Source organism: Otolemur garnettii, unplaced genomic scaffold (assembly GCF_000181295.1).
Source record: "Otolemur garnettii isolate 467f Iridium unplaced genomic scaffold, OtoGar3 scaffold00122, whole genome shotgun sequence".
In the NCBI taxonomy this organism is placed as follows: Eukaryota; Metazoa; Chordata; class Mammalia; order Primates; family Galagidae; genus Otolemur; species Otolemur garnettii.
The window spans coordinates 1,524,295-1,538,140 of NW_003852517.1; the positions used below are offsets into that span (position 1 = coordinate 1,524,295).

At 38.9% G+C, this 13,846-nt stretch overlaps 1 protein-coding gene across 9 annotated transcripts in view; it reads left to right on the forward strand.

The window, feature by feature from the left end:
• PHLDB2 (pleckstrin homology like domain family B member 2) overlaps nucleotides 1-13,846 on the forward strand; it is a 219,377-nt gene that overhangs the window by 195,602 nt on the left and 9,929 nt on the right. For 5 of the 9 annotated variants that reach the window (XM_023517840.1, XM_023517844.1, XM_023517843.1 and 2 more), the window contains 4 exons: nucleotides 1,475-1,615; nucleotides 2,825-2,924; nucleotides 6,572-6,592; nucleotides 10,765-10,969. In XM_023517840.1, coding sequence (XP_023373608.1) covers nucleotides 1,475-1,615; nucleotides 2,825-2,924; nucleotides 6,572-6,592; nucleotides 10,765-10,969 — 467 coding nt within the window. The remainder of the gene's footprint in view (nucleotides 1-1,474; nucleotides 1,616-2,824; nucleotides 2,925-6,571; nucleotides 6,593-10,764; nucleotides 10,970-13,846) is intronic. The other 4 variants (XM_012810047.2, XM_023517841.1, XM_023517845.1 and 1 more) reach the window with 3 other exon arrangements.

The following is a 13,846-nucleotide window of genomic DNA, read 5'->3' on the forward strand; positions in this document are numbered from 1 at the left end:
GAAGGTATCTTTAATATCTATAACCTTTTGTTGAAGGACTATTCCTTCCCATGATGGTCAGGTTATTGCTACCTGGATCACCTAAGTGATGTTATGTTTAACACTTCAGTAACTTCAGTCAGGGTGAAAGACGTCGCTAACAACAAAACCATCGCAGTTTTCAAACCTGCTATTTTCTGCCAAACATCCTATGTTTTCAGTGGGATTTCTTTCCTATTTTATTAAGCTGGCATTATAGAATATTGTCAAGTTTTGAATTTCAGAATTTGTGACATTTGGTCACAGTGGGAGCAAGATTGAGTGTTCTGGTGTCCTTTTTCTATCTAAAAGAAGCATTAACCAGCCAGACTACAAAGTGTTCTTATCACAGTGTGGGTGACCTGGCTGTGAAGTCTAGCCCTGCCACTATCTAGCAGCATGACCTTGGGTGAGTTCACTTAACCTCCCTGCACTCTAAATTCTTCACCTGTAATATAGGGATAATTAATAGTGCCCACCTTACAACATTAATACAGGAATTTAATGAGATAATGTATATAAAGCATTACACCAAGCACACAGAAAGTTCTGAATAAATATTAGCCTGTATAAACAAATAATTTTAAAGTTAAAAGTGCAGATATTTTTCACGATTGACATGTCAGAGGACTGTTGATTCCTTTTAATAACTCAGATTTGCATTCATTTGTATGTATTACAAAAGCCTCACTGTAGTATGAAAATGATCAAACTCAACCTTTAATTAAGAAATCACTTGACTAGTAAAGACATATTTGGGGGAAGGCCAAGAAAAACTTGACTAAGTTTCAGTTGGCAAAAATCTTGCCTTAGAAAATCTGTCACAAAAATGAAATAGTCAACCAGAGGATTTTCAAATGTGAAGGATTATAGTAAAGGTTCCTTGGCCAAGAAATTTTTCAATAAAGTAACCTAGAAAGATGCCTTATGTGGCAACTTTATGTGGATGTGGAGTTTGTTTATATGCCTGGAGTGTCATTGCCACTTTCAAACAACTTCCCCGTTACTTGCTCTTTCTCTTCATCTTCTCCCTTCTCCTCTTTCTTTGACTCCTCATACTGGGAGCTGTAGCATCACACAAAACTGTCCAGACAGACAAGGGGAGATACTGCTTACTTGCTTTGCCCACTGGCCGTTCTGCCACCTCCATGGCCCCCATCATAATGATTTGTAAGTTGTCCTGAGGCCCCAACGCAGCAGGCACTAAAGAAGTGAAAAGTGGATCTAAAATAAATTTTTCTAGGTTCAATAACAAATTCTTCCAGTGTCTAGTATCTAACCAAATGCTGGCTCATATTTGTTAGTAAGCACAGTAGAATAAGTTGAATAATTTTTCCTTTTAATTTTGGGTTAAAATTCCAAAGCTTCTTTGTAAATGCATTAATTCTTCATTCCTTCAGTGACCTGTTTCAGTTAGTCAAGTTTTGCTATTTTGCTTTTACATTTGCATTTAAAGCACTTTAGAAGTCTGGAAGAAAGGAAAAAACAACATAAAGAAGGCCTCTATCTGAGTGACACTTTGCCTCGAAAGAAAACCACACCTGCCATCTCCCCACATTTCAGCAGTGCTACTATGGGGAGAAGCACCGCCCCAAAGGTAGGACGTGGGAGGAGCCACGGGCTGCAGGTTCCCTGAGTCTTCTTGTCATGATTAAAGGGACCAACCCGCGAGGGCCTCAAAGAAAAACATGCTAAATAAACTATTAAATTTGCTTGTTAGGCAGACGTCATAACTAAATTGCATTTTCTATCCTATTCAGAGGACACTGGGAATTGTGTGCTCTGGGGTCAAAGAACATGGTCCGGAGCATTTTCTACCACTGAGCACAGGTGGTGGTGGCATTCCCTGACATGATGGACGCCTGCGGCTACATCCCAGACCTGGAAATAAGGCAGGATATAGGCTCTGGGTGCCAGGAATGACTGCAAAAAATATTTATCAGTCATTTCTACGTGCCTGACACTGGGCTTAGCTTTTTATGCGGATTGTCTCATTTTAAAACCAGCCACACTGTATAATAGAGGTACTAATTATTATCTCGATTGGATGAATGGATAAACTGAAGGGTAGTGAAGCTGAGTGACATTGCAAGAGCCCTCAGTCGGTCAGTAGGAGAGCTGGACCGTGGATCTAGGTAGTTAGATGCCTGAGCCTCCCTCACATGCTGCTGATGCGCCTGAGAGGTCATTGCAGAAATGGAAGAGGCACATGAGAAGGGGATTTGGGGTGCGACAGATTTTTGAGCCCTTTTCTACCCTTAATGAAAATAATTTTGTTTCAATGTATTTGATAAATTGGCGTTTCGAATATATTTTATTCACATGAAGGACTTTGCTATTTGAAAAGAATGCTAAACCCACTAGGGTTTCAGTAGGTTTCTCCAGTTTTCAGCCTAGTAGATAACTGGGGGTCGGTGGAAACTGATGCACCTGTAACCAGTGTAGACGTTCCCTTCCTTTGCATGGTGTGCATGTGTTCTTAACCCGGCACCTGCCTTCTGCTCTTTATGCACAAAGAACTTTCAGTCATTCTCTGAGATCATTTGGGACAGTGTCTTCCCCAACTGTCTTCACTTCTAGAATTGCTACTGTTGAAGGAAGCACTGTGATGTTGAAACTGCTGTGGAGCTTCTTGGGAGTGACAGTGACTGGCATTTACCATTTAGTGTCAATAAATGGAGTGCAAAGACCTACCTTCCCTGCCCTGTGTAGTTAGATAGAAGCTTTAGAAATACAGATGTGGCCATGTTCTACAGTGCCATTTGGCCTGCAGTTTGCCTAAAATATTCCCTCCTGGTTCCCACAGGCTCACCTGCCCCTAGGACAGAGCAACAGCTGCGGCAGTGTGCTCCCTCACTCGCTGGCGACCATGACCAAAGACTCCGAGTCTCGGAGGATGCTCAGAGGTATGTGCCCTTCAGATCAAACCTCATGGTCTTTTGTTAAGTATTGGCTTCCTCAGGGGGCAGGAATGAGAACAGGGGTGATTGGTTAGTGGGGGATCAACCAAAGTCCTAAATTTTACTGTTAATATATCCCCTTTGGGGAGGGATGGGGATACACACACACGCACACGCACACACACACACACATGCTATATACGTGTGTGTGTGTATATATACATACATATATCCTTATTGTAATAAAAGTTATCGAGGTGATTTTCCTAGTTGTGCATGTAATTAGTACATTTTAAACATACATGTTGTAATTTATAGATCTGATAGAATTTTCAAACCAGAAAGGCCCAGAGAATTATAAACCTACCTATTTGATTAATAGCAAAAAAAGAAAGAGACCACCAAGATCCAGGGCACTTAGCCAAGATCACTCACTTGGGTCAAGGCTGAGCCACTAGGTTGAAAGAAACTTATACTAAAGAATTCTTGAGCTAACATGGTAAATATAGCACTAGTGGCCTAGAGCAGAAGTCTTGTGGGCCTTTTAATATAGATTTGAGCTGTTATACTATGTATTTTTTAGGTTTCAGGTAGACTTTGACTCTTGGCATATTTTCTCTATAATATTTTGCATTTAAAATGATGTTCTCAAATTGTCTTTGTGAGGCTAAAAGAAATTACTATAAAGTTCCAAAGGTAAGCGTCTTGATGAGAGGATTAGATTTCTAGTGTTAACACAGTAGTTTAGATCAGCAATTCATACTGCCCCTAACTCTGAGGCAGGCAGGGGGCTACATACCAAGAATGCCAATGAAGACATGATCCTTATCTTTGAAGTGCTTATAGGCCAGTGAGGAAGAAAGACTTTTAACAGATGATTTCAATAAAATGTGATAAGTGCAAAAATGGCAATATATCTAGGATTTGTAAATGGGAATACCAATGGGATGGCAGGCAGCAGGCCTCCAAGTACACTCATGCGTTGATGAGATTGAAACAGTGCCCACCAAGCAGATCGGAATTCAATTCTGATTGCTTGGCCTCTCTGCTAGTGGTGCTAGGGGATAATCACTGGTTTCTCATCAGGGGAAAATAATATATACATGTATATAAATACACATATTTACATATATTGGTTTAGATATATGTATACACATGATGTGTGTTATGTGCATATATGTGATATATATCCCCAGAATGAAGTTTTCAGATCATTACTAAAAGGGATTTGAGAGTTAGTGGCTGTGATATTTATAATACATAGAAGTGCATTATAATACACTGATAATATTTGAATCAAGTACATTTGATTGAACATCTCTATTTTATTTGCTGTAATTTCTTAGTAAGCTAAAATACTTTTTAATATTTATAAATAATAAAGAAAAAAGAGTCTTTCTATTTTTGGCTCTCATTTATCACCATTCGCTTGTAGGTGAAGTCCGTGTTCTGTTGTAATTTTTTTTGTAATACTGACAGACTTTTCAAATGTCCTTTCCCACTGGCTGAAGACATCATGGCTTGGCTTGGCCACAACACCAAAAAGACCAGTTAGCATATTCATGTGCTTCATGGGTTACAGTCGTTCAGGGGAAGCTTTTGGGAAATAGGGTGGGATCACAAGTTATTATACCGCATATTGAAAATACTTTGTTGAAATAAAGAGTAAGAAAACCCAGACCTTTGTACTAAAAGATTAGATTTGTAAAAAGCAAGAGCTGTGAACATTATTATGGAAGAGGATTCTTGGGAGAATGTGGTGAAACTGAAGGAGGGTTGAATTATTTTTATTCCAATGTGTTTTCTTCCCAACTAATGGGAATACCTGTGCTAATTTCATGGAGGAAAACTGAGCCAGTTCCCTTAGGCCATGTTCCAGATGTGCCTTCTGCAAAATCTATGGTCTTTGATTTATCTTTTGTGTTCTTGTTCTTCACTGACATGTTTTTGATATACCTAAGAAGACTTAAAGCTTCAGACTTTCTCTGCTGTGGTGAACCTCTCAAATGACACTGATGAGGCAGCTTCTGAGTAAATAGAGAACCATCATACGTGTGTTGATTCAAAGGGATGTGTCATGTGAGGGGGGCTCTTTGAGGAGCAGTTGGGAACTATGGTTCTTAGAACCACAGCAGACTGTGAACTTGGCAGGATCTTCTACACAGCTCCTACAGATTGTCCACAAAGGCCAGGAGGGCTGGACCATAATTTCATTTAGAATTGTTTCACTAGCACTTGTTGGCATCATTAAAATAGCAAATAGAAATAAATTTCTATGGTTCATGCAAAAAGCGTACTTAACATATTAACTCAAATTTATTTAGTAGGCTTTATAATTTTTTAAACTTACACAATTAACTTAAATACACCATTTTTTTGCTGCTATTCGTAATGGATACATCAAGGATGATGGTGTAAGTATGAGCGTTACTCAATCAGCACTGTTTTAATAGAACTGACAATGTGAGTCATGGGAACAGTGAACTCTGGGAGCAGTTTAAAGGAGAGACCTAAGAAACTCAACTCCTGAAGTTGCAATGGTTTTTGGCTTTTGAACAACTTGGGACCTATTCCTATGTAAGCTCTAGAATGAATGAACTCTTTGTCCTTTTGTTTTCTGTTAAATGCAGGAAAGTCCAAGAAAGGTATGACAACCTCCTTGTGTGGTGTTTTTGTTGCCAGCAAATATTGAAAGGTCATTGTCAAATCATCTTTAAGAAATGATCAGACTTAAAACTGTACAGTGGTGGATTTTTAGTCTACCGATTGTTCCCTTTGCACAATAGAGAAAAATTGTTACACAGTTGCAAGGATCACAATGCCGGGTGCAGCTGCTGTTCATTCACAGGCAGCTGCATGACCCGCTTTGTTTGGGCTTTTTATGACAAGGTCAGACCTTGCAGGAAACATGAGCACGATGGAAGCATTGTTTTCTAAGACTCAGGAGATATATAAAGAGAAGAGTGGGCTTTGTGATGTACATGAGCTAAGTGTAAAACATGGTGTTTCTTCCTTATTGAGGCCAGGTATAAATAAGGCAGGCTATAGTGGGAGGAAGGAAGGATTTAGGAAGCTCCTACTTATTCCACTTAGGCCTAGTTGATAAGAACAGTTTAAATGACTGACTTGACTAAGTCAGATGAATGCTACTGTGGCTAGGTGGTAGGTAGAGAGGATGTTAGAGAACTTGTTATAGTTGGATGGACTGTGCTTCAATTGAAGGGCCTTCTACAAACCTGAGCTTTTAAAAACCATGTGCTACTGTCTGCTTGGAAAAAGAATTGTTTTATAGACAGAATCTGGTTTTTATCCTTCCTATTTTCTGGTTGACAAATGTGTGTGAACGATTCTTCTTTCTCCTGTAGCAGATTTTTTTTTTTTTTTTACTAACTATGCATGTATCATAAATTTTTTTTAACTTCTTGAGTTTTCCTCTGTAAACTTAGATTTAATCTGAAAATGTGAGCATCATACCTTGTTAATCTGGTATTGTTACTAACACCATCAGTGATTGCATGTCTCAAGTGTTGTATATTTTTTCTGTCCCCTTGTCATCCTTTTTGATCTTATGTTTTTTTCCTTTTCTCCGTTATTCTCCTCTTCATTCCTGACTTGTCCTGTACCACCTTCTTCCGGCTGTGGACTGTCATTAGGAAGAATGAATTCCTCAGCAGGTGAGCTATGATAGGCTGAACTGTCAGAAATACTGGTTAAACCCAGGTTATAATTTTCAATCATCTCATTTTCTATATTGAGGCCAAGATAATCATTTAAAGGTACATAACACATATTGGGGATTTATTGGCAAGACTATGCATATCCCACAATCGTTAAGTCACTAGGGACTTTTCAGAATTCATAGAGAATTCATAGACTTAGCCAGGATCTATGGAGATCAGCATTAAAAATACAATCAAACCTCTGTAAGTCAAACACCCAGGGGACTGTAGCAAATTGGTCAGTGGAGAAAGGTGGTCAACATATGGAATTAGGCCTTAGTACATATGGCCTAATTAGGCCATAGTACATATCCAGGCTATGAAAATTAAGTTGACTTAAGGAGGCGGCCAATGTAGGAAAGTGGTCAACTATGGAGGTTCAACTGTAATAATAATTGGGCCTTGCTCATCTGGTGTCTGGGCCTTTCCAGACAGTGAAGAAACCTGATTTGGTTTTGTTTTCTTATATGTGCAATGATTGGTGACAAGGCTTAGGTATTATCAGGTCTTGCTTTATAAACCTTAACTGCCCCTTCAGTTATTTCTGTCTGGATAGAAAGGATTTATAGCATTCTCAAAGTTATTTTTCCTTTTTTAGTGCTTTTCCCACTACTGAATGTTATTCTTGCTACATAATTAAAATACAAAAACAAAACCCAAATAGTCTTAGGGTTGGGAAAGTCTCATTTTTCCCAATCTGGTTTCTTACCCCCACCCCTGAAAATAGATGCATTCTACTTCTTTATGTGGCCACTAAAATAGTTGGAACTTACAGATGAAAAAATGAATTTACACAACGACTCTTAATTTCATGACATCCACATGCTAAATAAATAGAGATTAAGATAAATTGTGGTAAAGCCCATCACAATGGTTTACTTCTATAATCCTAGCACTCTGGAAGGCCAAGGCAAGAGGATCCCTTGACTTAGGAGTTCAAGACCAGCCTGAGCAAGAGCGAGATCCCACCCCTACTAAAAATGGAAAAATTAGCCAGTGTTGTGGTGGGTGCCTGCAGTCCCAGCTACTTGGAAGGCTGAGGTAGAAGGATTGCTTGAGCCCAAGAGTTTAAGGTTGGTGTAAGTTAGTCTGATGTTCCCATTCTAGTATGGAAAGTGAGACTCTGTCAGGAAGGAAGGAAAGGAAAGAAAAGGAAAAAAAAAAAGGAAAGGAAAGAAATCTAAGATAAATTGTGGTGAACAGAATGTCTGTGTCTCCTTTCCTGATCAGAGGCTGAGACCAGTTTACAGCTACTCTGGTGCCCGTTCTCTGTGCAAGCAGTTTTTCTTGGGCCTCCTACTAGGTCATCCTCCATCAGCACCCTGATCTTCTGTGGTGTTTCCTCTATTGAAAGTACCTGTGCCCTTGGAGGGCCAGGCCAGAGCCTGAGTCCCAGAACCAGCTCTTTGGAATCACACTGGTACAATTCCATGGCCACAGGAGAGAGGCCCATGCCCTTATTTATCATTGCAGGGGTAACGTATTTTCTTTGGATTTGTTCAGCAGGGTGACAGGTGGGTTCATTGTGATCAGTGAAGTCTTGCCAGTTGGCAGAGGTGAGCAGCTCTGCAAGGTGAACACTCCCACTCACATGGGGCCCATGGAAAATGAAGATCCGGTTTGGGGAGAGATGTGTTCAGTAGCCTCAGGCTTTTTCATTTAAGCTGCCATGAAAATGTAAAGTGTTTATCCTACCACCAGAAGGACTGGAAGATTCTTCCAGGCATAGAGTCAAACCTCAACAGTGAGTTGGTGTTTACTCTCCCTAGCACAGCACACATTGCGAGGCAGCTGTCCCTGCCTGGCCATCTGAGAAGTTTGAGTGAGTTTACTGTCTCCCTCACTTGAAGGTCATAAGTTTATTTTCTTATTCTGGGATACTTTTGAAAACAGAAACAAAAACAAAATGCCGAAAGTCAGAGGAGCAAGGCATACGGTTGCTTTGAAAAGAAGAAATATGCTCACCCTCTTTTTTGCTTTGCCGAGAGGGTGTTAGTTACTTGTAGGGTTTGGTTTTTCCTCAATATGGAAAACTCAAAGAGAGGAAGAGGTAGCACATGTCATTGCCAGGGAGCCAATTTTTGTGTGTTTTAAATTACATGGCTGCATTATAAGGATTTGGTTTCCATGCTGAAACAGGGAAAGGTCTTCCGTGTAGTCTGTGCCAATGTGAAAGTTTTCTATGCCACAAGACTTTTTTGAAATCACAAGAGAATACACATATGTGACCTTTGCAAATAATTTCTGGTGGTTTTTTTTTGTCTCTTTCATAATGAATAATTGGAAACCACTTAAAAGGAGCAATTGGCAATTCTAAAAGTTCAAGTATCAAAGGTAAAGATTTGAATAATAAATTATTTTTACCTTTCTTAAAAAAAGATTTGCACATATGAATGAACTAGCTTCATTTAATGATTAATACATTAATCATTGCAATTAATAATATTCTTGCAAGTCACAGTGTGTTTTTATGTTTTGCATCTTCTCTTAGGTAAGTGATGTGTGGCTTTAAAAAAAGATGTATTTATAATTTAATGGCAGATTACATTAAGAAAACTTACTTTTCCGGAAATGCCTTAATCTGAAATACAATAGAACTTCTGTAAGTTGACCCCAAGGGACTGTAACAAACTGGTCAACATATAGGGGTGGTCAACATAAGGAACTAGATCTAAGCACATGTGGTGCATGTCTAGTCTATGAAAATTAGGTCAACTTAGGAGGTGGTCAAAGTAGAGAGGTGGTCAACTATGGAGGTTCTACTGTAATATATTTTCACTTAGATAGCTAAAACTGATCTAAATACTTACAGCATGAAAACTCTAAATGAAACTAAAATCATTTTACAAACACTTTGGGCATATAGTGCTTTTGTCAGAGCATGTGTCTTCTGTTCTTAAATGGAAATGTTTAATCAACAGCTGAGGAAGCTGTTTAGAATTACTTCCCTTCTTTGGCCCTCTTGTCGACTTTTTGACCATTTCATTAATAATTAAAAGCTTCGTTGAAGAGGAGGTAGAGCACAAGAAAAGAGGAGAAATTCAAATGGCCCAGTTGTAAACTCTTAATAGCTCTGGTAATAGCTCCCTGGGTAATGGAAACTATTCAGGTAGACATTTTTCATACTAAGGAGAAAGAGATTACAAACTATAGTACAGACTAGAGAAATGTTTTTTAAGGAATTATGGAATTTGTTTATCAGTATGATGACTGCTTCTTGAGTATATGATAAATAGAGAATCGAAAAGAAGAAAAATTTATTTGTGATACTCCAAATCAGCTATCAAAGAGCAAGCCCATAGCAATAACATAAGGTACATTCCAGCAGCCTAATGTGCCAGCTGACCAGGCACCAGGGTGAAGAGGAAACCTCTTAGTTATGGTGCTTTTGGTCCCGCTGATGGCTACATTTGCAGATGTGGTTATCACCAGCTAGCTGAAGGCTGATTGTTAAGATGAGAAAAGAAAAGAAGAGAGCTGTAAGTAAATAATCAGGAGTACAATCACGGGCAGGATTGTTGATGTTTAAAATAAGTTCAGCAGATAAGAAAAACTGAAAAATAAAAAGAGAGAGAGAGAGAATGAGACAAGATGCATAATTTGATGTTACCCAGAGTAAAAGCATTAGTGATGATGTACAAGTTTCTCAAATCCTACACCTAAGAGATTCACCTGCTGTTTTGTGACCAGATTGAGTGCCCCTGAACTTGAGTACCATTGAGAAGTCACTGCCCTAGAACCCTAGTGTTGTTTGTCACTAAGGGTCAACTTTACTTGGACACAGCTGCGGAAGATTCAGGGCCTGCAGTGTGTTGTGCTTTGTTTCTTTTGTGTTTATGTGTGTGTTAATGTCTTATTCTCAGTTGTGTTAAGATGTAGGGATGGCATAGGAAGGTGCCAAGTACTCCCACTGACAAGTACGATCACTCAGCAAACCACTTCTTTGAAACTCTTGCTTGCACTCAGCATGATGTTGTTTCTTTGATCTTCTTGGCTTTAAAACAAATTAGACCAAGGACCCAGTTTCATATGCAGATGTTTCTGGCTGACAGCTTGAGTCTGTAGACTTACAAGGTTCTAAGACTGAAAAGTGAGGCGTATTAACATATTTATGGCTCTTTCTTTAGGTTATAATCACCACCAGATGAGTGAAGGACAAAGGCAGAAATCTGAATTTTACAACCGCACAGCATCTGAATCAAATGTCTATTTGAACAGTTTCCATTACCCAGATCACAGCTACAAGGACCAGGCCTTTGATACTTTGAGCCTAGACAGCTCTGACAGCATGGAGACCAGCATCTCTGCTTGCTCACCTGACAATATCTCTAGGTAGGATTTATTTATGGGTAAGTTTTCTGGCTTGAAAAAGAGCCTGCTGGTTCCAAAAAGTAAAGCCATCAATTTGGAACCGTGTACATGCACAAACCCAAATTTGGGGAACATAAAAGTCTCAGAAGAGGATTGGGTATGGTGATCTTTGAAATCAGTTTCTATGTAGCTTCTGTGACCGGGGCAGTCAGACATGATACAGCCCATCCCCCTCCTTTACCGTTTCTTTCCGCTTGAGCTCACATGTGTTCTGCGTGTCAGAATTGATTTGCTTCTGTTGGTTGACTGTAAGATTCATTCGCACTGCTTTTGATTAAATAAATAAATAATTTTCAACAGAGTCAGAACTTTGAAGGCGTTCTCACTCATGTTTTATTAAAAGGAAGACTTTTGTTATTCACCATATTAAAATTTTTTGAAGGATTTAATGATTCACATTTCTCTTCCTACCTTGAGGCAAGTAAAGGGAATTAGAGCCAAGGGCATATTTTAAATATCATTTTGGCCATGATATGTCTCCTCTTTCAAAGCTTTGATGGTGCTCCACTACCTGTTAATAAAGTCAGACCCCTGAAGCTGGCATTGAGATCCCCCCAATTCCCTATGCGTTCTTCTCCTGATACACCTCACGGCTTATTGACAGAGAGGATGATCAATTCTCAATCTTTATGCCTTCTCAATGAATGAGCACAAAGTCAAGGCTTAGTCGATTAATAAGGGCAATAGTAACAATAAGTACCAATGCAGATGGTATTCAGATTACTATTCTGTAAGCTGATTCAATAATTTTAGCAGAATGGAGATTTTATGCAGGATTGACTCTCAGTTACCTGTTTTCTAAGACCCAAAGTCCTAGTTTCTGAGCGGAGCTGTTACGTTTGTTTACAGTGTAAATATTGATGCTGACAAAGCAGAAACATTGTCTGACTCACGTAACTTTCCAGTAGTCACAAAAATGATATATTATCAAGAAGTGAAGGGCAGATGTACCCACAACTCTGAGTAATTCTGTAATTCTACAACTGGCTTTTTGTGACATAATAAACCATGAGACCAAGTTTATACCACTAGAGTTGCAGCATAGAATTACCTCTTTAATAGACTTATAATTTGGGGTATTTTAGTGCATAATTTAAAGAACTCTTAAGCAAAGCAAATTCTTTAGTCCTTTATTCTTTCTTCTACCAATCTTCAAGAAATTTCCAATTAAGGACGCTTTGTCACAATACACATTCCAAACCTTAGATCCTTATTAACTGCTATGCTGATGTTCACCACATCATAATTAGAGTCTCATGATTTTTTTAAGGTAAATGGTGGCGCAGAAGAGAAATGCCTGTTTTTTTCTCTCCTTTACACTTGATCTTTTATAGGCATTTTCTGCTTTGGCTTCAATCTTTCGACATTCAGAGAGCTGATAGCACAATGAAATAAATACTATGAGTCAGAAATTTCTGACCCTGGGGATTGGTTATCTGTGATTGCTTAGCACCACAGGGCCAGTTCTACTGAAGCAACTGTGGGAAATGATCAATAACGGTGCTGTAGAAAGAATTAAGGGGCAACTGTATCTCGCCACACGCTCACATACACCAGTGGTAACCGTGTGAGGTGATGGATGTGTTGATTATCTTGTTTTGTGGTAATCATTGTACAATGTATGCATATGTCAAAACATGTGGTACATGGTAAATATGTGCCATTTTTATTTGTCAAGTATATGTATACTCAGTAAAGCTGGGAAGACAAGTACGCCAAGAAAAGGATAAGCAATGAAATCTAAACTCACATTGACTATGTGAAAAAAAGGGATAAATGGGGGTCATGCTATTGATAGTTTTTTTTAACTGATGAGTTTTAAGACGTGAAACTTAGTGAAGTTTAAATTAATCAGACACCTAAGACCCACATATCCGATGTCACAACAACACTAGAGAATAAGAATACAGTTTTGTGCTGTCCTAAGCCTATGTTCTTATCGTTATCATTCTGAGTTGGGCCAGTGAAGGTTCTCCTTTTCCTATCCGTGAAGTCAGGTATTCTCCAGAATGGGAAATAAGAATTCCTCCACAAAAATTAAAGATTTTTTTTTTTCTTGAGCTTTTGCTAGCTGGAGAGAACAAAACTTACCCTTTTGTAGCTCCCATAACAGCTAATTAAAATAAGAAGAAGGTATAGCCTTATTATTCTCTTTCACAGGAGAAAAGTACCTGGCTAAAATGTGGCCCAAGGTAACCCTGGAAAGTACAGCCTAGTTGCTAAGCTTGTAAGGATGCAGTATTCCTTAAGTATTGTTCTCTTCCATAGATATGTTTTGTACTGGGGCTGGCAGTACTGATTTTAAGATAAACCATATGTAAGCCCTGATAATGTGGTCATTTATCTCTTTAGTAAGGCTATTAGCCATAGGTTTGAACTATCTCAGGTTTAAATTTTGTCAAAAATATAATTTGAGGATATTATGTTAAGAATTAGCTATAACCAATAGAGCTCTGTTTATTTACTTTTAATAGATTTTCCATGAATTTCTTCTTATTTGAATATGTCTAACACACATGAATCCCATTTTTGTGAAAGCCTGTCTGTCCTCAAGAGAGTCTGATAAAGAAGATAGGCACTGTGGGGTGTGGTGGCTCACACCTGTAATCTTAACACTCAGAGAGGCTGAGGCAGGCAGACTGCTTGAGCTCAGGAGTTCAAAACTAGCCTGAGCAAGACTCCTGTCTCCACTAAAAACAGAAAAACTAACTGGGCATTGTGACAGGCACCTGTAGTCTCAGCTACTTGGGAGGCTAAGGCAAAAGGATTGCTTGAGGCTAAGAGTTTTAGGTTGCTTTGAGCTATGATGATGCCACTGCACTCTGCCCAGGTGACAGA